Source organism: Littorina saxatilis, linkage group LG13, assembly GCF_037325665.1.
Source record: "Littorina saxatilis isolate snail1 linkage group LG13, US_GU_Lsax_2.0, whole genome shotgun sequence".
NCBI lineage: Eukaryota > Metazoa > Mollusca > Gastropoda > Littorinimorpha > Littorinidae > Littorina > Littorina saxatilis.
Window position 1 is genome coordinate 31,082,473 of NC_090257.1, and position 27,500 is coordinate 31,109,972.

Here is a 27,500-nt window from a genome sequence, read left to right on the forward strand (position 1 = left end):
TGTGCTGCGACTTCTGTCTTGTGTGTGGCGCACGTTATATGTCAAAGCAGCACCGCCCTGATATGGCCCTTCGTGGTCGGCTAAGCAAACAAACAAAATGTAATACTAAGCCTCATCTAATCAAAATGACTGGGAAAATGCGTAGGAGTTCAACAAAGTGCACTAATTGGGTTCTAAGTGACTGAGCAAATAGTACAACAGAAAGCAACATGTGATATTGATTTTGTCGACTCTTGTAAAGGCCTATTCAGAACAAAATTCTGAACTACTTTATTTCGAAAAAGGAAGGGCTGTCTGCGACTGAGAAAGGCTTAACTAATTGAAAAAGAACAGACGGGCTCTATGTCTGAGAAAAAAATAGTGTGTGGAAATATTGAAGTGGGCGTTCAACTCGCGGCCTACATACGGTATAAAACAGCAGTGCTTGTGAACCGAGTGATGAAGTTAGAACAAGTTTGGGAAAGTCTAGAAAATGGAATGTGTAATGTGAGGAATAAACTGAACAGAGGAATCCCTTTGATTCGAGCTTTAAAGATACATTTCTTTCCCGTTTACACAATTTTTAAACTTCACCAGATCGGTCTAGGATTTAATTTGAGATTTAAGCATCCTGGACATATTCAAAAAAAAAATTGTTTTCTGTGGACAATTGGATTTTGTATACTGAGTTACAATCGTAACTGTTCACTATCAGCCATTCCCTCCATTGATTGTTTATTTGTGTCCAAGTGGAAGGATGCTCTCAAAATTGTAGTAACTGTGTAGTAACTGTGTAGTAACTGTGAAGTAATTGTGTATCGACACGCTGGAATGCAGGCGTTAGATCGACGTTACAAGAGGCGACTGAAGCTAACAGTCTGAGCGGATATATCCATACTTGGTCAGATAGAGCCACATGAGTGTACAAGCCTGGACGACTCAGTCTATTTTGAACAAAAACATGGGTACAAAAAGGAAGATAATACACGTCCATTACGGGATAATCATAGTCCATTAAGAAATAGTCAAACATGGACTGATATGAAGCTTTTAAAGACTTGGAAAACGTCCGTGAACGTGAACACCCCCCCCCCCCCCCCCCCCGCGGGTTAGGGGGGAGAATTTACCCGATGCTCCCCAGCATGTCGTAAGAGGCGACTAACGGATTCTGTTTCTCCTTTTACTGTTAAGAGTTTCTTGTATAGAATACAGTCAATGTTTGTAAAGATTTTAGTCAAACAGTATGTAAGAAATGTTAAGTCCTTTGTACTGGAAACTTGCATTCTCCCAGTAAGGTAATATATTGTACTACGTTGCAAGCCCCTGGAGCAAATTTTTGATTAGTGCTTTTGTGAACAAGAAACAATTGACAAGTGGCTCTATCCCATCTCCCCCCTTTCCCCGTCGCGATATAACCTTCGTGGTTGAAAACGACGTTAAACACCAAATAAAGAAATAAAGAAAGAAAGTGAACGTGAACACAATCCCTTTCCATTATAAGAGATAGTCAAACACGGACTGATAGTATGAAGCTTTCATAAAGACTGCAAAACGCCCGTAGCTGAAAACACGCCAGCGTGACCGTATCGACTGTACCAACAGAAGAGATAACTCAGCAGCGACTGAGCCGCGTAATCGCCTCGCGTACAATCGATTAGTAAGAGAAAGCCGGGATTGTCCTGTTACGCGCTCACAGATGATGACTCACCAATCATCAGGGTTTTGGCGCTGCCATGCTTGCTCGCACGTGTAAGGGATTTCAAGGTCTGGGTTTTGTCGGCTGAATGCCGCTAGATCTGTAACAGTTGTGTTGTGGCGGTTTTCCTGTGTGGATGTATGTGGTGGCTGTGGTCTTTGTTTTCAAGTGGTGTTACGGCAGTAGGTAAAGTTTTGAACTGGAGGAATGAGTTATGTGTAGACCGACAGGGATGGACAGTGTGTTCGTGTACACAGAGGCATACAGGCAGACACAGACACACACACACACACACACACACACACACACACACACACAGACTCACACACTGGCACACACACACACACACACACACACACACACACACACACACACACACACGTGACCGTCTCACTCACACACACACACACTACATTGCATTAAGACTCACCAGTGTTTGTATCGCCCAGAAACACATGCGGGAAATACAGGCGCATAACCGCCCCAGACAGGAAAAGGATAGGAAGCGGAGAGTCTAGCAACTGGCAAGAGTGACACACTCTGGCATAGTTTGTTCATTTTCACGACCCATGCAGTGTCGTGTGCCTTTGGGGGAAAGCATTTCTTGGAGAAGCGCCACGGTTTTGAAGTTTGAAACTTGAATTACTCTTTCTCTCAGTCACAGAATCGCGCGTCGAGACATTCATACCACTAAAGCTAAACAGAGCTGCTGTTGGTGTTAAAAGCTATCTGATTCAAATATCAATAGGAGAATACATTCGTTTTTGGATAGACATATTGGGATATTGGTTTAGTAAGAAACAAAACAGAATAGTGAAAAATAATCGAAAGAAAGAAAGAAGAAAGAGAGTCATTGAATTAGTTTCGTAAGAAATGACACAGAATTCTGAGAAAAAAATAGTAAAATGGAAGAAAAAAGAAATTAGAAAAAGAAGGGAAAAAATCTCGATTTCATTGCCGATAAAAAATATCAAAGTGTTTATACTAAACTAGGGATAAAATGAAACACTCACTACTGAAATTTCATATTTGGCGAATTTCTTCAGAATCGAGGATTTGTGTGACAGTCTGGTGAGTCAGTATGGAACTCCATCTGGTTACTGAGTCAGCTAGTGTAGACTTATCGATCTGTCCAGTCAGCTTCTTCGCTTGTTTCGGGAGGGAGAAAAAACCGCTATGAATGTGTGCATAGAAAACGAAACAGCATCGCGTTGTGTTCTTCGAGAGGACGGAATTTTCCGAATTTCAGGCTGAGGAATTATACGGTGTTTTTGACTTCCAAACAAAAATTGAAAACAAACCATAACGAAGAGAAAGGAGTGACAGAAAATACATTGGATGTTGATGTGTGTCGTTAAAAAAAGAATTGATTGCTGGTGAGGCACAATGTCAAAAACAAAAGATATCCTTAGGCCAAAAAAAAAAATAGTCTGTTTACGGTAACCCGACCGACCCTATTTTTTTCGCGCGACCCTAGACTTTTTTTTGGCATTTGGGAAGAAAAAAAATAAAAAATAAAAATAACGTAAAAAATAATATGGTTTTTTGGGAAGAAAAAAAAATCCCGACCTACCGACCCTATTTTTTTTAGCCTATGTTACCGTAAACAGACCAATTTTTTTTTGGGGGGGGGCCTTACTCACCGTGACGAGGACAACACAACTGTCGAATGTTCGTCATTGAAGGTTTAATTAATTTCTTCGTTTGGGTCATGAAGAAGCCTTCAAAGGCTAAACAGTTCGACAGTTGTGTTGTCTTCGTTTTGGTGAGTAAGGATTCTTTTGTTTTTAACATTAGTGTCTGTTATTTTCGCAGGTGCTGCGTGTCTGTTTCGCGTTTTGACTCATGTTGGAGAGATTGAAAAAGTGCTATAGTTTCACGGAAAGAATACCAGGGCAAAATAGAGGCCGGGTGGATGAAGTACAGCAGTGAACAAACACAAACATGAAATATTTCTTAACGTATGGCTTTCAATGTACTCATCATGAACCTGCGGCGTGATAAACTCATGATGAAAGTGCAACGAAGGAGAAATCACGTGAACAAATGCAGGCCTCTGTAACTAACTCAGACTGCGCGCGCGGCGGCATCATTAATTCATAATGAACGGGCTTGAAGGAACAATTAAATGACATGAAAAATGCAGGTATGTGTGCAATTAACTCATTCTCAACGCACGGCGGCATCATTAACTCATAATGAACGGGCTTCAAAGGAACAATGAACATGAAAAGTGCAGGTTTTTGTGTAATTAACTCACTCTCACCACACATAGACGTGATTGAGCCATCAAGGACGTGCTTGAAGGAATAACTAAATGACATGAACAGTGCAGGTTTGTGAGTAATTAATTGACTCATTCTGACCATACACGGCGAGCTGATTAAGCCATTATGGACGTACCGCGGAGGTCATGTCCGCGCTCGGCGAGCTGCAACGAAGATGTGTCCATGCTGCAATCACAGGAACTGGAGAAGATCTACAAGAGGCTGTCTATGCCTGTCTTTTCTGTAAGTGGTGGTTTGGGTTTTGCTGTAAATCTTTGCTGCATAGGCATGTGCATGTAAGAAGTATGTGACGGTCGATGAAGGAATACCTTGTGTCATGAGAGTTATAACATTGCCGTGGTTCAAATTAGTTGTTCGAGTGTCCGTTGATTTACGTTACAGTGAGTCATTGAAGAAAGTCAGTTTAAGGACCACAATGTTTAAACAAAATGTCCTTTTGGAAATTTCTTGAGAAAGGTGTGTGTGTGTGCGTGTGTGTGTTGTACTTTGCTGTGGGTAGTTATTCTGTTCCACGTCCTGTTTCGCATTTGGCTGATGATTTGCTTCTCTCTGCCTTTGAACTGATCGACAATTGAATTTACTTACTAAGTTTATCTCGTTATCGAACGAGTGCCATTTTATTTCTGTGCATTTGTGTCGGTCAGGGAATTTGTTCCGCGCCTTCTGCCAAATTGGTTCCATATTTTTCCCGCAACGTTTGAGCGCGTTCTGCTCGTTCGTAGACTTTTTCTTGATTTCCCCGAAGGCGTTTATGCCCATTTTTCCACCACGCGTCAAGTTATTCAAACTGCGAAACAAGCAGGCAAGCAAGCGAACAGACAGCCAGAATGGACCTGAGCTTTCAGGTCGATATACCCAGTAGACATCGCGGAAACCAGCCTTCACTGGGCCATCACCTTGGCTGAAAAGCAGATGTTTGGTCACAGAGCCCCGCCATTGTTGACACGCGATGGTCTCCCCTCGCGGGGTGATTCTCTCCCTTTGCTTGCCGTTTGTTGACGCTTCCAATCAAGAACCGCACTGTTTGGAGATCGTGCTGTTTGTGAAGGTTGGGCTGGCGGTTTGGTGTCTAAGGAATTGGCATCATTGTCTAGGGACGTGGGTGTGTGTGGGGGTGTGTACGTGGGCGCATGCACACACACGAACACACACGAATACACACACATACACACACACACACACACACACACTCACACACACACACACACACACTCCTTCCCTCTCGGTCTCTCTCGGTCTCTCTCTCTCTCTCTCTCTCTCTCTCTCTCTCTGTCTCTCTGTCTCTCGGTCTCTCTCTCTCTCTCTCTCTCTCTCTCTCTCCCTCCCCCCCCCTCTCTCTCCAATGGCAGCACATCTTCTTGTCGATCACAGAATGGCAACACTAACGAGGGTAACTTCTTGGCCGTGATGTTTTACAAAACAGTGGTGTAGTCTCAAAAGACATACCGTCCGAGGGCTGGGTGTAAATTGACTTGGCACTACTTCTTTGGCGCAGCAAAACGAGTTTTGTCTGAAAGCCGATGAAATGAGTTTGTCCACGGAGCCGAGTGGGCTACGCAATCTTGTTAGTCGTGATCCTCTACTCTGGAGATCAGGGGTCAGAATTCGGATGATTGCTGACCGTTTTGAGGGAAGGGTGTGGAGAGTGAGGGGGGGGGGGATGCGGGGGTGGGGGGTATGTGAGGTCTGGGTGGTGGTGGTCGTGGTGGTGGTGGAATTGGGCATGTGGCAGTCAACGATCTCCGCCTTGATGCTAGCTTCTTCCTCTTGCCCGGTTTGATCGGGATGGTGTCCTGTAGCTTACCAAAATATGTAATGTAATGTTTGTGTCCAACCGTTCTAGCTCTTTCTTTGCACAACAGTGTTGTGGCCACGGTATTGGCTATTTTATATTTATGTTACTGTCTTTATTTGTTGCTTTTGCGTTATTTCTCTTTCTTCTGTTCGGGCTGTCTCCCTTTTCATATTTCTTTCTTTTTCTTTCCTTCTTTCTTTCTTTCTTGCTGTCTTTCCTTCTCTCTTTATTTTTCTTTCTTTCCGTTATTTCAGTCTTTTTGGCTAGCTCTCTCAGCAGATGGAGGATTTTAGGCCGAGAACCCCATTGTCACTGTCTAAGAATAAATTTGATAAAAGAGCGGTTTTTTGTGTTCGGTTTTTATCTTTCTGAGAGTGAGAGGGGAGGGGGGCTAGTGGGGTGTTGCTTTTCTGACAGTGTTCTATTGTGTTTCTTGAGGAGTTCCAGCCAGTATCAATGTTTTTCATAGCTGTTGCGTCAACATAGGATTCTAACTTTCCTGTCAAGCTTCTTGAAAATCGTTACTCGGGGGCTAAAAACATCGAATTACTGCCTTTCTCTCGAGATCTCAACGTGGCCAAATCTGATCCCAAGGGAAATAACTCTGCCAGGGGCGCCCACGCCGACCGGAAGTGAGCGCAATTAGCAAGATGGCGACAACTGATCAGGTCACGTGCCTTACGTCGTTCAATGACGACACTGGCTTCTCTCCCCGGAAACCTAATTTGTTTATTGTTTCGCGACCAAAAATAAATTACGGTCATGTCAATCGGTGTTTTAATAAGTGGATCAATGGGGAATTGTTCTAATATCTTTCTAAGTGGTGTCGCATGCGTTTTGTTAGCTTTGTCGAAAAGAAAAGAGAGATTCATATTCAAAACTTCATTACAAAGGGAAGAAGGTTTCAGGCGATGCCTAATCTTTCAACTTGCCCCTTATTTACATACATGACATTATACACAGCCAAAAGCTGTACATTATTAACATTGAATTGTATTAGAGAGAGAGGGAGAGAGAGACAGAGAGAGACAGAGAGAGACAGAGAGAGAGGGAGAGAGAGGGAGAGAGAGACAGAGAGAGACAGAGAGACAGAGAGAGAGGGAGAGAGAGACAGAGAGAGACAGAGAGGGAGAGAGAGACAGAGAGAGAGGGAGAGAGAGACAGAGAGAGACAGAGAGAGAGACAGAGAGAGACAGAGAGAGAGACAGAGAGAGACAGAGAGAGAGGGAGAGAGAGGGAGAGAGAGAGGGAGAGAGAGACAGAGAGAGACAGAGAGACAACGATAGACAAAGACAGAGTCTAAGCAACTTGCGAGAGGGCGTTTGCGAGAGCCGTGCGGCGATGTGAAACTATGGGAGAACTTTATGATCTGTCTCGTGGGATGCAGACTTGTACTACAGATGATTTGTGTTGCTTGTCTCAGTTCCATGAACGAAATAATGACTCTTTCAGCGGTCAAACGTTTACCAGGAGGGTCGTTGGAATTTGTTTGCTTGTCTGTCGAACCCAAAGACATCTGTTTTGCCCATATAATAAACAATAGAGTTGTGTTGCATCATTTTGTTTGTTTTTGGCTCACGTAAGTGTATCCAATGCGATGCTAACTTTTGTCTGTCTGTCTGTCTGTGCGTGCGTGCGTGCGTGCGTGCGTAAGTATGTATGTCTGTGGTAGAAACTTTAACATTTGACTGAACACCGAAATACTAATTTTACCTGGTTATTATTCAAGCAACAGCTTCAAAGTATTGAAGCAATGATCAACATTTTGTCGGCACGTATGTAGTTAAAGTGTGTATCCAAAGAAAACGGGTGGTGTTTTGGTGGGTTTTTTTTTTGTTTTTGTTTTTTGGGGGGGGGGGGGGGTAAAAACAGGTGACTGGTTTGTGTCCTGTGTGGTATGTAGACCAGGTCAGGGGTCAAGGTTAGGTCAGATCGCGTGAAGGATTGTGGTATAGATACAGTTATCACCGAGCTGCAGTTCGCCGATTCGGAGAAGACGATTTCACATTGTTCGGTTTCGTAGCTCCAGAAAAATAGATAAAGAAGATACCAAAGGAGATTTCCTACAGGTTAATATGCACAGCGTGTTTCCAGTGTCTGCGCGAGGAAGCGCTGTCGAAGGCGCAGTGTCGATCTGGCCATCTGGCAGTCGTGTCCCCGTAAGTAGGCTACAGACAGACAGATCTAGATCTAGTGTCTCGCACTCTTGCACCGTGTCACCTATGCTTACTGTGTGTGTGTGTGTATGTGTGACGGAGTGATTGAGTTTGTGTTACTGTTTGTCGATTTCTTACATGAGCCTTGAAGGCTTCGCCTCTTGTTTGTTTGTTTGTTTGTTTGTTTGTTTGTTTGTTACAGATTAAATTCATTAAAACCGTTAGCCCAAGGGGGAGAACATACATATATATACAATGTATATATAAACAAGCTTGGCAATGACTGTTTGTTCGCTTGCTTGGCCCCAAATGCTGTATTCATTCGTCAAATGCAAAACGCCAAAAAGCATCCTTAGAGAAGATTAGTCAAAGCTCTTCAAGATTATTCTAGCATCGCTTGACGCCATCTCGTAGATCAACTCAGCCTCCCAAGTCATCAAGGGCAACAATGTCCCCAGAGCCTCAGTTCCTGCCCCACAAGTTGTTCGCTGCCTGGTAGACACTGGGGTGGGGGTGGTGAATTGCACTGAGACCCTGGTGGCCCGTGTTGTGATGTGGAACCAGCTCTGGCCGGCTGTAACGACCGTCCCCTAATGGGTGTCGTTTCTCCTTGGTCTGGCACCGAGTCTGTGGTATCTTTTGTGAAAAGGTTGGGGCGTGCAGACTGATGGCTTGGGTGGTTTTGTTGTCACGATGTGTTTGTGTGTGTGTGTGTGTGTGTGTGTGTGTGTGTGTGTGTGTGTGTGTGTGTGTGTGTGTGTGTGTGTGTGACAGCCTGCCTGTTTGTCTGTTTGTCTATCTGTCCAATGTGCGCGAGCACGTACACGCCCCTGCATGCGATGATTATGCGATAAGCTTACCGCATTTTTTTCTTGCGCGCGCGCGTGTGTGTGTGTGTGTGTGTTTGTTTTTGGCCGTTTGTGTGTGTGTTTGTTTGTTTTTGGCCGTGTGTCTGTGCGCCCGCCAACCTGTCTGTTTGTCCATCTGTCCTATATGCGCGAGCACGTTTACACGCCTGCATGCCACGACTAAACAAAAAGCTCACCACATTTTTGTTTTGTTTTTTCACCAAGGAAAAAAACCTGGGTGCAGGCCTGAACGTGCCAGCGCCTCGTTAATTTTCTTGCCTTCCAGATCGATGCGGGATTCGGCGAGGTGAAAAATGACACCAATGAAAGTTGCCACACGCGGGGCGCGTTTTGTGCAGCCGTGGAATCGAGTCCTGCAATTTGGTCAGCTTTTTGCTTTTCACTCGCTGCATTCCGAGCCAGTGAAGCCGCTAGTGTCACAAACTCTGCCCAAGTCCAGCCATGAATTATTTGTAATTCGTGCATGAGTTGGGTTTCGTGCGGTTTTGGCTCAGATGGGTGCCTATACAGTGACTCGGTGTGTGTCCGTGGCTATGGACAGCCAATCGCGGGAGTGTATTCACGCACGTGGGGTTGCGTGATGCGTGAACGAGTCACAGGCTCGAAGGTCACTGCTGTGTAAAACTGTGAAGAGAACGGATGGTTGATGTGAATGCTCTATCCGGCCGACCGGCGTGTTGATGTTTTATTCGACCCCGGAGACAAGTTGTGTTCCAGCTGTCTTGGTGTGGCTTCAAGGGTTCTACGGGTGGTCAGTCCTCGAACGGCAAGGTGTGTTGAAATTCTGTAGTTTTTCTCTCCTTCCGTGCTCAGGGTCAAAATTTGTTGGTTCGGTAGTGTTTGTGTATGAGAGAGTTTTAGTTTTTTAGTTTCCTTGGTTGTTGTCATTTTATTGATGATGGTGTCGTTACAATTGTATAAAAGTAAAGACTATAATTAGGTATTTAAGGGAGTGAAAATTGTAAGAATTATTACATAATTGGTCATGTTGGGACTCTGGTATTTTGATAATGATGTTGTGGTTAAAGTTAAATGGTAACTTTGACGAGATGGCCAGGGTGGTTAATTAAGTAGTTAATTATGGTAATTAATGAGTAATTAAGTAAAGAGGGGACTTTGAAAGTTGATTAGTATTGATAATTATGGGAAGTCTAATGAAGGAGATATTGTTGTTAGGAGAGTTAATTTGTGGACTTTGTGGGTAAGGGGAGATAATTGAAGTATTGTTGGGGAACAAGTAGTTATACTTGGCTTTGTTCCTACAACAGCGTTCAAGCATAGAAGCGTGGCTGTGGGCGAGTCCAAGCCAGGAGAGACGAACGACACAGGAGACAGCATGAGTTTCCGGGAGAAAGATGATTCCGACTCGTTACCCGGGAGGAAGGCGTGTTGTTGGTGGAGTGTTTGACCACCGGTGTGTCGCAAGTGTGAGCTGTGGAGGTGAGGTGGCCCACCGTCAGTGAGTAAAGTGGTGGAAAGTGCTGGCATGCTATTGCCACGAACAATCTGTGCACAAGAATATATTATGGCATCTGTGTGCCTCGAGTTATGCAGCTGTGGCTTCACTAAGCATTGTGACCTATAAGTGAATTTAAACATATTAAAGACATAAAGATTGTGCAAGTGTTAGAAGAAACCAGGTAGAAATTGATTATTAATTAAATATTAGGTTAGAAAATTGGGTACCAGGCCTGGTTATTACATTTCAACGGGACTAATCTGGAGTGTCTTTGTTTTTTTTCTTTGAGCAACGTTGATTTTGTGGATCGGCGAGATGTGAACTGGACTTGGTTGTGAAACGTCATGATCATTACGCACGAAGAGAAAAGTATGTAGTGATATGGTAATTTGTTGTTATGAAGTAAGGTTGTTACGTGGTGAATTAATGTGAATGTGTTATTGATGAATTAATGTTCGTACCATTTATTGTGTTGAAATAAGTGGAAGATTCAACGGGACTAATCTGGAGTGTCTTTATTTTTTATGTTTTGTTTTGAGCGACGTTGATTTTTGTGGATCGGCGAGATGTGAACTGGACTTGGTTGTGAAACGTCATGATCATTACGCGCGAAGAGAAAATTATGTAGTGATATTGTAATTTGTTGCTATGAAGTAAGGTTGTTACATTGTGGATTAATTTGAGTGTGTTAGTGATGACTTAATGTTCGTACCATTTATTGTGTTGAAATAAGTGGAAGATAATTGAGAGTCTTGTTATTTAAAGTTAAGTTAATTAGTATTATTGGTGGCTGGGCCTACTGGTTTCATGTGTAGCTGCGTTTGGCGTTGATCGTATGCATCAAGGTTGAAGGCAGTGTAGCAATAAACGTAGGTAGTCCCTATCACGAGGTATTAGTGTAAATGTAAGTTAGAAATAATAGTTAGTTAATAAATAACGGGGTTAATTGATTACTGTAGGTGAAGATAAGCGGATTTTGAGTTGAGATAGATTTATAAAGAGACTTCTTGATTTTTCGGGATCAGGGAATTAAGGTGGTAGGTGGTAATATTTAGGGATATTTACAGTTCTTTTAGTATCAAGTTATAAATTCTTATAGCCAATTTGTTTTGTTAAACTTTAAGATAATTCTTCCTTCTTCATCTATCTTTGATTTTGAGCGATTGTGATTGGATGTGAATGTGAATGCGGTGTTGTCGTGTGTGTAAATAATAAACTTGGTTTGGATGTTGCCTGGTTGTGGAGTCAGTGATTAGAGTAAGAGTGGTTGACTGTGTCTGAGTGTTTTGTACGTTAAAAGGTATTCCTATACCTCTCCCAAAACTTAGGGGAGTTACAATGGTGGCAGCGGTGGGATAGGAGTTTCATTTCGGGGATTAGGAAGGGTTTAGATAGCATCGGGAAGTAGGGACCGTGACTCGTGTGAATCAGTTGTGAAAGGGTATGAATGAGGACTAGCGTGGGCGGTTGGCGGGCGACTTAAAGGCTTTAAGCCTGGGTGGCTATTTTGACCCGGTAGAGGAAGGAGAGAGAACGAGTGAGTTTGAGCACACCTGGGGTCCGAACTGATCACTCGGATCTCACTCTACCAAGGTTGTCAGCTGGCTGTTTGGGTAAGTTCTATTGTGGTTGTTGCTTTGTATTATTCTGTCCGCGGTTGGTGTGGGCGATCATCTTTGGAGTTTGGGTCAAGGTGAGGGTGGTTCGTCGACGAGATGTCGAATTTAGATCGGGATGAGCGTCAGTTGAGGCGGGCGGCTAGGATGGAGGAGAAGGTTCCAGCGACGTCTGCGTATGCATCCCTGGTGGTGACCCCTCCTCGGTTTACTGTACCAAGTGGCGGTGCGACGTTGTTGGCTACGGGTGGTACGCCGGGCGCGGTTTCTACGCCGAGGATGGAGAGGTCTTTGGTGACGCCAGGAGTGTTGGGGCAGAGGTCTGTTGGGGCGCAGCGTTTGGCGATGGGGTACGGTGATGGCCAAGCTATAAGGGGAGTGTCGCCGATCATGGCCCAAGGTTCTAATGGAGTTGACGATGAGTCGGTAGACATGGAGTTAGCACGGTTCCGTAGTCAGGGTGAAAGCTTGGGTTTGCAAGGGGCGACGTTGGCCCAGTTTGTGATGGCCCAAGTGCGCAGGGAGGCGGCCATAGTCGAGGAGAGAGTGGTGCAGGCGAAGTTGCGGAAGGAAGAGCGGCGACAACGCAAAGAGGAACGAGAACTTCAGGAGAAGAAAGAAGAAGCCCGACGTAAAGAGGAACGAGAACTTCAGGAGAAGAAAGAAGAAGCCCGACGCAAGGAAGAAGAAGCCCGACGTAAAGAGGAACGAGAACTTCAGGAGAAGAAAGAAGAAGCCCGACGCAAGGAAGAAGAAGCCCGACGTAAAGAGGAACGAGAATTTCAGGAGAAGAAAGAAGAAGCCCGACGCAAGGAAGAAGCGGCCCAAAGGAGAGAGGAACGGGAGTTCCAAGAAAGGAAAGAAGAAGCCCGACGTAAAGAGGAACGAGAACTCCAAGAAAGGAAAGAAGAAGCACGACGCCAGGAGGAAGAAGCCCGGCGCAGAAATGAGGAAGAGCGACGCCAGGAGGAGCGGCGCATACGGGAAGAGGAACTGCAAGCAAGTGAGGCGAGGTGGAAAGAGGAGTTAGCTCTGCGCACAGGGGGGACTGAGAGAGACCCGAGTTTTGACAAATACCGGGTAAAGATGTCATTCTGTGATGATTCTGTCAACATTGACGACTACCTCCTCCACTTCGAGCGAACAGCGACTACACACAGGTGGAGCAGGGCGACATGGGCAGGTCGATTAGCAGACCAATTGAAGGGTCGCGCAGAGAGAGCATACCTACGGATGACCCCCGAGGATGCCAGCGATTACAATATGCTCAAGGTTGCGCTGTTAGAAGAGTTCCATCATACTCCAGAACACTACCGTCGGGAATTCAGAAACATCACAAAGCAAGGGGACGAGAACTTTGTACAGTTTAGTCGTCGGCTGCAGACCATGTTGGATCAATGGATAGCGATGTCACAGTGTGCGGGAGACTATGACCGGCTGTATGACCTGATCCTGAGAGAACAGTTGATGTCAAATTTCCGGGGTGAGCTGTTCCAGTACGTCAGCGATAAAAAGCCAGATACAGCCAAGGAAGCGGCGATGTTAGCGTTCACTCACTTGGAATCAAAACGGGACGCCAGATTGTTCAACGCAAAACGTAACATCGGGGGCCAAATGGACGATGAGGAAAAGAAAAAGGAGAAGACTACAAGCAACGGGAGTACCAAGACCGGAGTGGAATCGGGGAAACAGGCAGAGCAGTCAGAGGGCCAAGTGAGGCCAGTAGAGGGCAGCAGGAACAAAAAGACGAACTGGAATCGAGAATACAACAGTCGAGTGATATGTCACCGGTGCAATAAGACGGGACACATTGCCAGGGAGTGTACTGCGAACGCCTGCATGACGACCGAGCAAGATGACCAGACGAAATCTTCCGAGCCGTCAGAGCCGTTGTGCAAAGACTGCGAGAAAATTCCATTTCGGCCGATGGGAAGGTGCAAAGTCAACGGGAGAGACGCAATCAGTCTACGTGATTCAGGGGCAGACAAGACCATGGTAAAGGCTGCATTTGTTAGGCCTGAAGATTACACCAACGGGACAGTGCACGTAGAGTTTGCCGACTTAGACTGCACAAAGACGTACCCCTTAGCATGGGTTGACGTAGAATCGCCGTACATCTGTGAGAGGATTCTTGCCATTGTGAACGACAACATCAGGCCTGACATTTTCCTGGGAAACCTGGCCCAGCTTACGAGCGGAGACTGGGTGGAAATATCGATGTATCCCAGACGGGCGTTGTGTGCAGCAGTGACAACCAGAGCACAGGCTGAAGCAGGGGCACGGCCGGTGAAACCGGTGGTGGTGGTGCAGATTGAAGGGCTGCAAGTGACTCCGGATCAGCTGAAAGTCTTGCAACAGGAAGATGAAACACTAGTGCGCGCAAAACGACTGGCGAAGGAAGGGAAACAGATACAAGCAGGAAAGGGCATGGTGGAGTTCAAGATGTCTCGTGGGATACTAAAGAGGGTTTATCGGGAGAAGAAATTGGAGTGTTCACAAATATGCGTTCCCAGATCCTTGAGGAAAGGACTACTCAAGTTCGCCCACGACACACCCATGGCAGGACATCTGGGAACCAAGAAGACCCGCGAACGTCTATGGGCAGATTTTTATTGGCCAGGCCTGTGCGAAGACGTGCGACGATACTGTCAGTCCTGCGACCGATGCCAAAAAGTCACGCCGAAGGGACGAGTTGCCAAAGTGCCGCTTGGGCAAATGCCTCTGCCCAATGTTCCATTTGAGAAGGTGGCGGTGGATTTGGTGGGGCCGATCAAGCCAGCAGCTGACAGTGGGGCGAGATTCATCTTGGTGATGGTGGACTATGCGACGCGCTACCCCGAGGCTGTGGCACTTAAGTCCATCGAGGCAGAGAAGGTGGCTGAAGCGCTGTGGACTATGTGGACGAGGTTGGGGATACCCAAGGAGGTCCTGTCGGACCAGGGTGGACAGTTCACCGGGGCCGTCATGCGAGAAGTTCACCGGTTGCTCGCCGTCAAGGGACGAACCACTACGCCGTACCATGCGCAATGCAACGGCTTGGTTGAAAGGTTTAATGGCACATTGAAAGCCATGATCAAGAAATTGTGTGTGGAGGACCCCAAGACATGGGATCGGTTTATCCCAGGTGTCTTGTTCGCATACAGGGAGGTTCCGCAGGAAAGTACTGGGTTCTCCCCATTCGAGTTGCTGTACGGCCGTACAGTGAGGGGACCTATGGCCATCTTGAGGGATCTCTGGACAAAAGAAGGAGAAGACGGGAAGGAAGCGCAGACCGCGTCCGAGTACGTGTTGAATCTCCGGGACCGAATAGAAGAAACATGCAAAGTTGCCAGGGAACATCTGTGTGAGGAAGCCGTGCGCCAGAAGAAGCACTACGACCGTGGGGCCAAACGCCGGACCTTCGAGGCTGGAGATCGCGCTCTTCTACTCCTGCCTCTCAAGAAAAACAAGTTGGAGATGGCTTGGCGAGGACCCTACGTCGTGGAGGAAAGAGTGGGCGAGTGTGACTACCGCATCAGGATAGGGCCCAAGCAGAAATTGTTCCACGCCAACATGCTGAAGAAGTATGTGGAGCGGCCTGCAGCGATAGCAACGGTGTGTGTGGTGGATGAAGGGGAGGAGTGGGAAACAGTGCAGTCATCTCACGAAGACATTCCGTTGATACCCCTGACGTCAGAGGAAACGATCGAGGATGTGCACTTGGATCCAGAGACGCCAGAACTGCATATAGGGATCAAGGAAATCCTCAAGGACAACAAGGATGTCATCACTGATCTGCCACGGAGGACTTCGCTGGCAGAGTGTAGCATGCGGTTGGCGCATGACGAACCAGTTAGGGTCCGTCAGTTCCCCTTGCCATTCACGACGCGGGACATTATCGCCAAAGAAGTCGACGCGATGTTGAAGATGGGGGTCATTGAACCGTCGGTGTCCCCATACAGCTCTCCAATCGTGATCGTGGAGAAGAAAGACGGAAAAAAGAGGTTCTGCTCCGACTACCGCCGTTTGAACAAGATAGTGGAGTTTGACGCCGAACCTATGCCAAACATGGAGGCCATGTTCGCCAAGCTCAGCAAGGCGAAATATCTATCCAAGATAGATCTGGCAAAGGGATACTGGCAGATCCCTATGGCGGCAGAAGACAAGCCCAAGACCGCATTCACAACACCGCAGGGGTGTTACCAGTGGACGGTGATGCCGTTTGGGTTGAAGACGTCAGGAGCCATCTTTTCAAGGATGATGAGGAGTCTGTTGAGCCCTCTCGACATGATCGAGATCGACAATTTCATTGACGACATATTGGTGGCAACTGAAACCGTGGAGCGTCATTTGGAGTGTCTCAGAGCTTTATTCCAGCGGCTGCAGGAAGCATCGTTGTCAGCTCGACCATCCAAGTGTTACTTGGGGTTTAAACGCCTGGAGTACCTGGGACACATGGTGGGAAATGGAATGATTCAACCCGAGGAAGGGAAGATGGACAAGATAGCGAAGATGCCCAGGCCAACAACAAAGCGGCAGATCCGATCCTTCCTAGGACTAGCCGGATTCTACCGTCGATTTGTGCCGGGTTTTGCTGACATTGCACTTCCGCTGACAGACGCAACCAAGAAGTCACAGCCCAACAAGGTCATATGGACGAAGCCTATGCAGGTGGCCCTTGATACGCTGAAAGTGAAGTTATCCACAGAGCCGGTGTGCAAGCTGCCGGATTTCTCCGTGCCTTTCACTCTTCGCACAGATGCATCCGGTGTTGGGTTGGGGGCGATGCTACTCCAAGACCAGGGGAACGGGATGCAGATGGTGGCCTGTGCGAGCAAAAAGTTGCTGCCAGCGGAGCGTAACTACAGTACCATCGAGCGCGAGTGCTTGGCGGTGGTGTGGGGGGTGCGGAAGTTTGCCCGTACCTCTACGGAAAACCTTTCTGCATCCAGTCCGACCACAAACCCTTGGAGTACCTGGAGGGTTTGAAGGCGAACAACAAGAGGTTGATGCGGTGGGCGTTGGCTCTGCAACCCTACATGTATACCATCCAGGCGATTCCTGGAAGAGACAACGTGGGGGCCGACTTGCTCAGTCGCTCAGAAGAGTAGCCAGATGTGGGGAGCATTGAACCATCAAAATGGACTGATTTTGGTGGGCGGGATCATTTTGCAAGTCCATGGATGTCAGTAGAGTTGGGTAGTGTTTTAGTTCAGGGGGAGTTGTGGTTGGATTACACGTTTTAGGATTCCTGGCATTGGGCAGAGGTGTGTGATTTTTGGTTCAATACAGGGTGTTTTGTACTTGGGTGGGGGGTTTGTCACAAACTCTGCCCAAGTCCAGCCATGAATTATTTGTAATTCGTGCATGAGTTGGGTTTCGTGCGGTTTTGGCTCAGATGGGTGCCTATACAGTGACTCGGTGTGTGTCCGTGGCTATGGACAGCCAATCGCGGGAGTGTATTCACGCACGTGGGGTTGCGTGATGCGTGAACGAGTCACAGGCTCGAAGGTCACTGCTGTGTAAAACTGTGAAGAGAACGGATGGTTGATGTGAATGCTCTATCCGGCCGACCGGCGTGTTGATGTTTTATTCGACCCCGGAGACAAGTTGTGTTCCAGCTGTCTTGGTGTGGCTTCAAGGGTTCTACGGGTGGTCAGTCCTCGAACGGCAAGGTGTGTTGAAATTCTGTAGTTTTTCTCTCCTTCCGTGCTCAGGGTCAAAATTTGTTGGTTCGGTAGTGTTTGTGTATGAGAGAGTTTTAGTTTTTTAGTTTCCTTGGTTGTTGTCATTTTATTGATGATGGTGTCGTTACAATTGTATAAAAGTAAAGACTATAATTAGGTATTTAAGGGAGTGAAAATTGTAAGAATTATTACATAATTGGTCATGTTGGGACTCTGGTATTTTGATAATGATGTTGTGGTTAAAGTTAAATGGTAACTTTGACGAGATGGCCAGGGTGGTTAATTAAGTAGTTAATTATGGTAATTAATGAGTAATTAAGTAAAGAGGGGACTTTGAAAGTTGATTAGTATTGATAATTATGGGAAGTCTAATGAAGGAGATATTGTTGTTAGGAGAGTTAATTTGTGGACTTTGTGGGTAAGGGGAGATAATTGAAGTATTGTTGGGGAACAAGTAGTTATACTTGGCTTTGTTCCTACAACAGCGTTCAAGCATAGAAGCGTGGCTGTGGGCGAGTCCAAGCCAGGAGAGACGAACGACACAGGAGACAGCATGAGTTTCCGGGAGAAAGATGATTCCGACTCGTTACCCGGGAGGAAGGCGTGTTGTTGGTGGAGTGTTTGACCACCGGTGTGTCGCAAGTGTGAGCTGTGGAGGTGAGGTGGCCCACCGTCAGTGAGTAAAGTGGTGGAAAGTGCTGGCATGCTATTGCCACGAGCAATCTGTGCACAAGAATATATTATGGCATCTGTGTGCCTCGAGTTATGCAGCTGTGGCTTCACTAAGCATTGTGACCTATAAGTGAATTTAAACATATTAAAGACATAAAGATTGTGCAAGTGTTAGAAGAAACCAGGTAGAAATTGATTATTAATTAAATATTAGGTTAGAAAATTGGGTACCAGGCCTGGTTATTACATTTCAACGGGACTAATCTGGAGTGTCTTTGTTTTTTTTCTTTGAGCAACGTTGATTTTGTGGATCGGCGAGATGTGAACTGGACTTGGTTGTGAAACGTCATGATCATTACGCACGAAGAGAAAAGTATGTAGTGATATGGTAATTTGTTGTTATGAAGTAAGGTTGTTACGTGGTGAATTAATGTGAATGTGTTATTGATGAATTAATGTTCGTACCATTTATTGTGTTGAAATAAGTGGAAGATTCAACGGGACTAATCTGGAGTGTCTTTATTTTTTATGTTTTGTTTTGAGCGACGTTGATTTTTGTGGATCGGCGAGATGTGAACTGGACTTGGTTGTGAAACGTCATGATCATTACGCGCGAAGAGAAAATTATGTAGTGATATTGTAATTTGTTGCTATGAAGTAAGGTTGTTACATTGTGGATTAATTTGAGTGTGTTAGTGATGACTTAATGTTCGTACCATTTATTGTGTTGAAATAAGTGGAAGATAATTGAGAGTCTTGTTATTTAAAGTTAAGTTAATTAGTATTATTGGTGGCTGGGCCTACTGGTTTCATGTGTAGCTGCGTTTGGCGTTGATCGTATGCATCAAGGTTGAAGGCAGTGTAGCAATAAACGTAGGTAGTCCCTATCACGAGGTATTAGTGTAAATGTAAGTTAGAAATAATAGTTAGTTAATAAATAACGGGGTTAATTGATTACTGTAGGTGAAGATAAGCGGATTTTGAGTTGAGATAGATTTATAAAGAGACTTCTTGATTTTTCGGGATCAGGGAATTAAGGTGGTAGGTGGTAATATTTAGGGATATTTACAGTTCTTTTAGTATCAAGTTATAAATTCTTATAGCCAATTTGTTTTGTTAAACTTTAAGATAATTCTTCCTTCTTCATCTATCTTTGATTTTGAGCGATTGTGATTGGATGTGAATGTGAATGCGGTGTTGTCGTGTGTGTAAATAATAAACTTGGTTTGGATGTTGCCTGGTTGTGGAGTCAGTGATTAGAGTAAGAGTGGTTGACTGTGTCTGAGTGTTTTGTACGTTAAAAGGTATTCCTATACCTCTCCCAAAACTTAGGGGAGTTACAGCTAGAGGTCGCTACAATCGTTTGAAAGTCTTTAAGATACCTTCCAGTTCTTCCCATGTAGCTAATGTGACTGAACCAGCTTGTACGTCACCACAAATGTGTCAGTTCAGGCTTGTACATGGGGTGAAAGCTTCCTTTTGCTCAAATTTATGTACAGAGATGGATTTCGTTGTTGTTGAAGTACTTTTGTAACCAATACCTGTTTACAAATTCTCAAAATAAATTCGGATATACACACACACACATACACACACACACACACACACACACACACACACACACACACACACACACACACACACACACACACACACACACACACACACACACACACACCCTCTCTTCCTCTCTCCCTCTCTCTCTCTCTCTCTCTCTCTCCCTCTCTCTCTCTCTCTCTCTCTCTCTCTCTCTCTCTCTCTCACTCACTCACTCACTCACTCACTCACTCACTCATCACAGGAAGCGTGAATTTGACTTCTGTTTTGGTGGTGATAGCGGAAAAAAACCACTCTTATAAACAGAAGTGTTCCACTTTGAACACATTTCTGCAACAAGTGTTGAATACTTTGTGACATACATGTAGCACATAGTTCTACTGTAAAAGAGGCACACACAATAAGCACAAAGTGTTCACAAGTGTTCATTTGAACATTAGTGTACACGATGTGTTTCGTTTGCCAGAAGAACTATGAACATGTACTATGTCACAAAGTGTTCAAAACTTGTTGCAGAAATGTGTTTAAAAGGGGAACACTTTTGTTTTGGCCAAAGAAAATATATGTTTGTTTATGGTAACCCGACCGATCCTATTTTTTCCCGCCGACCCTAAAACTTTGTTTTTATTTCTCAAAAATACTAAAACTTTTGGCACATTTTGCGCACCATACCGAGACTAAGGGAACCCGGAAATAACCTCCTTTAAAATCGACTAAATTATTTTTTAAAAAATAAAAAAATTGTAAAAAAAAAGCCGACCTACCGACCTTATGTTTTTTGGTTACGTTACCCAAAACCAACATTACATATTTTTGTTTGCCCTTAAGGTGGATGTAGTGTAAGAGCCTGGACAGCTCCACGGTGATGTACAAGATGGTTTACAGGCTGTAAGGATGTTGTCTCTAAAGTCTCTTCCATCCAAGCCACTGAAGCAGCTAGCGGACGCTGATTGGTCCACACGCTGATTGGTCCACAGGCTTAACTTGATAAAGCTATTTCGGGCGGGGGAGAAGGATACGAACGCGTCTTTGTCAGGGCATTGTTTTTCTGAGGATTAAACTGTTACACATTACAAATTCCCAAGACAAATTGAAAGCAAGTTATGGCGAGGAAAACGCTTCAAACATGATTCCGTGGAAAAACACCCGATGCTGCGGCGGGTCAGGAGGGGAAAAAATATTTATTTTTTATTTTTTATAATTGGATTTTTTTATAAGTGGAATAACTGAATAATCCGCTATAAGGATACGCAATTGCACTCCTGTCAGAGTTTCCAAGCTATCGGTAAAAAAACTGGCAAAGTTCTTTTGCTAGCTGAAGCCCCCTGGCCGGTCGTTCACAGCCTTTGGTCAAAGAAGGATCAAGCTTTAAAACTCAAGAGGGTGATTAATATTACCACAAAAGCTGACCTTGTTTTCACCCGAAGCTATAGAGATAAACATTACCACAAAAAAACTGTCTTTTTATCCCCCCCAGGGAATGATAAATATTACCCGAAAAGGCTGACTTTCTTTTTCTCCCTTATTGTTGTTACTGATGTGTTTGGCTTTGGGCGTCAGGGGCCGATATTATACTGAAATGTGGTTGGCTTTGAGCGTCAGGGGCCGATATTATACTGAAATGTGTTTGGCTTTGAGCGTCAGGGGCCGATATTATACTGAAAGGGACGAACAGAAAATCGATGGATTCACGAACTGCATGATATGTTTGGAGGTGCATCGGCTTTCAGACAAATTAAAGAGAAAACAAGCTGACATGAAACAGAACTCAGGAGTATTCCCATGAGGTCTTTTGAATCCATACAGATAAGCCTTTAAACCTACGAACGGAATTGTCTGAGAAAGTATAGCGTTGTAGGGTCTCGTTCGACCCAGACTTATCTTTTTGTCGGTTCTTATATCTTGACAAAAATGGATTCATGTAAAGATTGTTCCTAGAATGTATTTTCTTCGGCAATTTTCGGAAAGTTTATCGCAGATTAATGAAGTTTAAAGCCTATTCCCCGCCGTGAAAAAAAACACCGGCCACTGGATTTGCCGTAATGATGGCAAGATGTTCCGCGACTTGAAAACAGTTTCGGTGTCAGTGTTGCCGACTTTCAACGCCAACCTTGCATACCTGCATGTATTATTACTGATTACCAAACAAAGAAGAACTGATCTACGATGGAGACAGGTCATGTCAGGTTTAACGTAATGTCTGGTGTGGTATGAATTTCCGAAGCGGCGTTGCTTGTTTTTTTTTTATATAATATATATATATATATATATATACTAGATGAATACCCGCTTCGCCGGGTAGCCGGCTTTGCCGGGTAGCCGGCTTCGCCGGGAAGAAGTACTTAGAGCCGTACGCCGGCTTCGCCGGGTCCGAACAATGGACCCGCCAAGCTTAGGTCCCTCCCAGATTCGTGGAATGGGAACAGCACGAAAATGATTCAGTGGCCATAATGCCATTCCTGACCATATCGAGTCCCATCCTTGTCGACGAATGTAACCGTGTTAATCACCTTTGGAGGCGAACTCCACTCAAACAGGATTGAGCAATTTAGAGCTTATCTCTAAGCCCTTTTGAACTGTTATGGCTTCTCAAAGGAAGGCCAGTACATACAAATACACAAAAGCCGCCAGACCACATCACAAACAGAACTGAACAATCCACAGGTGTTGCCCACATAGAGAGAGACACACACACACACACAAACACAGAGAAGCCGTATATATAGAGAGATAGATGACAGTGTATTTTTCGCGTGGCTATAAATTGATTCGACCTTTGCACTTTTACAGTGAGGATAATTTACGGGTCCAATTTACGTTCTGGACACTGCGGTGACCTTCTAAAAATAGTAACAGAACGCCGGGAATATCCGAAGATGCCCCCTCATACTATAGTGCACCATACGAAGGAAGGGAGGTAAACGCTGAAAACATGGAGAAGATAAGGAAGAGTTACTGGGAATGGTGAAATGAACAGAAAAACCAAAATCGGTTCAGCGCTGCGCGCTGAGAGCACGTGTTGAAATATCTCATCGATGATAGTGTGTCCGGGGTGTAGCTGAATACGGTGTCCAAATTTGAAAAAGATCCACCGAGAACTTTGGCTTTGGTGTGTCGGTATGGGGGCCCGGGTAGCTGAGGTGGAACCAAAATCGGTTCAGCGCTGCGCGCTGAGAGCACGTGTTGAAATATCGACCAGGTTGTGTCCTGTCCCGGGTGTACCTGAATATGCCCACCAAATTTGAAGCAGATCCATCGAGAACTTTGGCCGTGCATCGCGCGCACACACACACACACACACACACACACACACACACACACACACACACACACACACAGACAGACAGACAGACAGACAGACAGACAGACACAAGTCGTATATATATATATATATAGATATATATATATAAGAGAATGGAAAAAGATCGGTTCTGAATTTCCACAGCAGCCATAAAACTCTGGGGCGACATTTTTTTATCCATCTTCCACGAACGCTCTGTTGCTCTTTCTGTAGACCGTGACCATCCTTCCCTGTAGAGAATGGCCCATGGCACAAACCAACGTGACAGCCCATAAAGGCTTGTAGGAGTGTTCTTGGTTACATTGCAAAAAAAGGACGAGACAGTTGGAGAGAAAAATCAATGGTGTAGATAATGCGGAGGGTTGCTGTTGAACTGTGAGGTTGCAAGGTACATTCATGTTGACATGTTGGTCTTGTGTGTGTTTGTCGCTCAGTGTCTATATGTATGCATGTCTCTGTCTTTGAATTCCGTCTTTTCTGCGTTATTGAGTTTAATTTTGCTTTGAGGTGGTCATGATTAACATATATATATTATATATAATGAATAAATTATTTGATATGGCATTGAACGGTATTAAAATCATCATCATCGTCATCGTCATCGTCATCAATATAATCATTAGTATCATCATCATCGTTGTGCCCCCCTCTCCCCCCTCTCTCTCCCCCCCCTCTCTCTCTCTCTCTCTCTCTCTCTCTCTCTCTCTCTCTCTCTCTCTCTCTGTTTGTGTGTAGGAGTGATTTACCAATCTGACTTGTTGTTCCCTCCAGTCAGTTTCGTGGGATGAGAATCAGCACAAGATACAGCAACTAATCAATTGTGTAAATGCAGTCAGCCATTACCAGTTTCCTCTGACGACGCAATTCTCATTAGCAGACGTATGGGTGTGTCGTGCGTAACTGTCGGTAACAAGAGAAGTCATTGTGGTGTTCATTTGAGAACTCATTATCTCTGCCTTACTTGCTTGTTTGTATCAAACACTAAGACGCACGGTACTAGTTAGTGCATGGGTGGATGTCAACGCCTAGGCGAGGGGGGGGGGGGGGGGGGGGGGTTCTGGTATCTTTGTCATATTGGGTTTCTGTTTCGCGAGTGGGTTGTTCACGTTCTCCGCTGTGATTTTATCAGTGTGTTACGAATGGAGATCTATACCCTGGTATGGGAAGATGCTGTGTTTGTCTGTCTGTAGTGTTGAGTATATCTGGAAAGATTAACCAGTGTGCATTTGAGGCGGTGTGGGGAGGAAGAGGGTGGAGAGGGGGTGGGGGTGGGGGTAAGTGGGATTGGAGGGAGATGGATGGGGAGGAGTGGGAAGGAAAGGGGGTAGTGTGTGTGTGTGTGTGTGTGTGTGAGTGTGTGTGTGTGTGTGTGTGTGTGTGTGTGTGAGTGTGTGTGTGAGTGTGAGTGTGTGTGTGAGTGTGAGTGTGTGTGTGAGTGTGTGTGTGTATGTGTGAGTGTGTGTATGTGTGTGTGTGTTGTCTTCGTGTCCATGTAAGACAGAGTATGGCTGGTTCTTTGTTGACCTCTTCCCCTTTTAATTACTACACGTACATAAACCAAACATGACGCCCATAACAACGTACAACAACACCAACTGAAAAAAAATCAGTAGTCCTCAAACACTAAGTTTTCCCTTTCTATTATGTTTCAGGCGCGGCAGACGGACAGAGAAGAGATACGACGCAAGCTGGCGATGGGTACAGACGAGGATTACTACGGTGGAGAACGGGCCTTTAAGAAGCCCAGTCTTTCCGCGCGGCTACAGGGCGGCATGAATCTCCAGATCTGCTTCATGAACGACGCGGCGGCCGCCGGGGACGACCCCGATGTGACGTCATCAGGGACCGCCATGACGTCACAGGCTATGACGACATTGTCCAGTCAGAGTCACCACAATTTGAGTTGGGCAGCAACGTCGGTGTGTTCTGCGTCGTCGTCTTCGTCGACGTCTCCGTTTCCTTCGTCGTCTCAGTCTTCTTCTTCCACCGCTGCCAGTCATCCGTCGCAAAGTTCACAGGTAAGGGGGTGTCAGTGCGAAAGTGGAGCGGTGGGATAGCCTGGATGCGTGTGTGTGACCGCTGTTTGTTTGTGTGTGTGTGTGTGTGTGTGTGTGTGTGTGTGTGTGCGTGCGTGCGTGCGTGTGTGTGTGTGTGTGTGTGTGTGTGTGTGTGTGTGTGTGTGTGTGTGTGTGTGACAGAGATTAAGTGAGTGAGTGAGTAAGAGAGAAATACCCACGCGCACAAGCACAGGTACACAAATGAGAGAGAGAGAGAGAGAGAGAGAGAGAGAGAGAGAGAGAGAGAGAGAGAGAGAGAGAGAGAGAGAGAGAGAGAGAGAGAGATGTCTTTGGTATTGCCAGCATTAATCTTCCACTTTTCAAAATGTCCGTATAAATCAGTAAGAGCTCGTATGACAACAACCAGCCTTCCTTCTAAATATTTTCTCGCTCCAAAAAGCCAAGTATGCATTCACAAAACCCATCCAAAGCTTCTTGCTCTTCAAACGATCGACCAGCTTGATAAAGTGAAAAACAAAGATGGACACCCTCTCACACCAAAGAGAGAATCTTTCTCTTTGCTCAAGCCCCTTAGACAATCTTGTGATGGGTCTGTCTCCAATCACCTGAGAAGGATATGTCGTCTGCGACCGAGGGGTGGATGTATGTAGTTCCAGACTGAAAGACAGTCTGGCACTGGCTCCAAACATGGTCCCGCGATAAGAGTCTGTTTGAGGTGCAAACACCTTGACTTCTCTCATCCCTCAGGCCAACTTGTTCAGTTAGATTCTGTGTCCAATAGCTTCCCCCACAGTGGGTTGACTTTTGTGGACGTGTTTAGGAAAGGTTTGTGAGAAAGTTTCAACGGCGTCAGTCCTCATTTTTTGTCAGTGTTGGTCAAAGTTGATTGCGTGAATGTGGGATTTGTGTCTGCTTGGGGCTTTGCTATTTTAAAAACAATTTGTGGCTTATCCTTGATTTTAACATGATCAACTGGTGTCAGCAGCCACTCATTATTTCTTTTAACGTTAGTATTAAATAATGGCAAGTTATCTTCACTGATATCTGCTCCCGACATCATATAGTATGGTTAGAAGGAAGACATGTTGCATAGGAGTGGCAGTTAAAACTGTACAAAAATTCAGACAGAAAATGTTTGGTGGGATTTTTTTACAGACAGAATCTTTTTTTTTGACAGCCGGGGGGGGGGGGGTGGGGTGGGGTTCCGGAACCCCAGTAACCCCCTCCCCCCCCCCCTCCTCCGCCTAATCCGCCCCTGCACAGCTAGCAAGATGACTTTTGTTGACGTGTTTAGGAAAGGTTTCTGGTACAGTTTTAACAGCGTCTTGACTGATCGACTTCTCTGGCTCAGTTTACTTTTTTTGTTTACAGTTGATTGCGTGAATGGGGAATTTGTGTCTGCTCGGGGGAGTCAATGATAACAGAAGAATGTTTGTAGTTAAAACACGTTCAAGTCACTGTCTTGACTCAAAGATGTCCTTGCTAGCTTCCCGGTGGGAAGAAGAAAGAAGCATAGCTTCCTTTCTGAAGTGCGGGCATGGGGGTAGGGGGTGGTGGCCGGGTGGAGAAGCCGGAGGGACGTCCGGCTTTTCTTTTCTTCTTCGAGCAATGAATGGGAAGTTGGGGGCGGGTGCAGTTTATTTTTGACTCTTTGAGAAACTTTTGAAGAGGTGTCGATTGCATCCACTTGCATACATGTAGGTGCACAAAGGTGTGTCCAACAGAAACACAAACAACAAAAATCGCCGTTTTTTTCCACCATGGCCCTGGTTTTATTTTATTTTCCTAAGTTTCATCTCTGCAGTGGTCTAGAGCAGTCTAAACTCCTAACCCAACCCACCACCTCACTCACCGATCGATTCACCGCTGGCGATTGATCACTGACTTAAAAGCTTGGTGACAGGTTAATGGAGAGGAAAAAACGTGGACTGGTTGTGGAACTCCGACCGTGTTTTACCTGCTCTTCAGCCAGGATTTTCCGCCGCGCTTTCCACTTGATCTTCTCTTTGCAGGAGCTTTTAGTTCCCCCTGACACTTCCTCTTCTATCTGTCTGTCGGGGGAAGGGAGGGGGTGACGGGATGATAATGGCAACTTTGTTCAGTGCTGTCTATCTTTCTTAGTTTGTTTACTTTATGATTGAGTTGACTTGTTGGGACATTTTGGAGAAAAAGTGTATAATGAAGAAATAAAATTAAATTGAAAACAAAACACAAAACAAAGGGTTGGGATGTCTTGAAACTTTGTGTCCTGCCCACATTGCTTGTAATCACATTTCTTTCAGTTTGCCTTCCTTCATCCCTTACTTCTGTTCTTTTTTTCTTTTTCTTTTTTTTTTCTCTTCTTTTTCTTTCTTTTTTCCTTCTGTCTTCCTCCTTCCTTTCTCCCTCCCCCCTGTCTCTGTCTCTGTCTCTGTCTCTGTCTCTCTCT

The 27,500-nt window shown here is 45.4% G+C and overlaps 1 protein-coding gene and 2 long non-coding RNA genes across 3 annotated transcripts in view; all 3 read left to right on the plus strand.

The window, feature by feature from the left end:
• LOC138945486 (serine-rich adhesin for platelets-like) overlaps positions 1-27,500 on the plus strand; it is a 252,698-nt gene that overhangs the window by 215,238 nt on the left and 9,960 nt on the right. The window contains exon 8 of the mRNA XM_070316917.1: positions 24,707-25,072. Within this exon, the coding sequence (XP_070173018.1) occupies positions 24,707-25,072 (366 nt within the window). The remainder of the gene's footprint in view (positions 1-24,706; positions 25,073-27,500) is intronic.
• On the plus strand, positions 9,190-11,474 carry LOC138945496 (uncharacterized). The gene is made up of 2 exons (XR_011449016.1): positions 9,190-9,554; positions 10,052-11,474. It is a non-coding gene; the product is annotated as an uncharacterized lncRNA (long non-coding RNA).
• LOC138945495 (uncharacterized) lies at positions 17,033-19,432 on the plus strand. The gene is made up of 2 exons (XR_011449014.1): positions 17,033-17,512; positions 18,010-19,432. It is a non-coding gene; the product is annotated as an uncharacterized lncRNA (long non-coding RNA).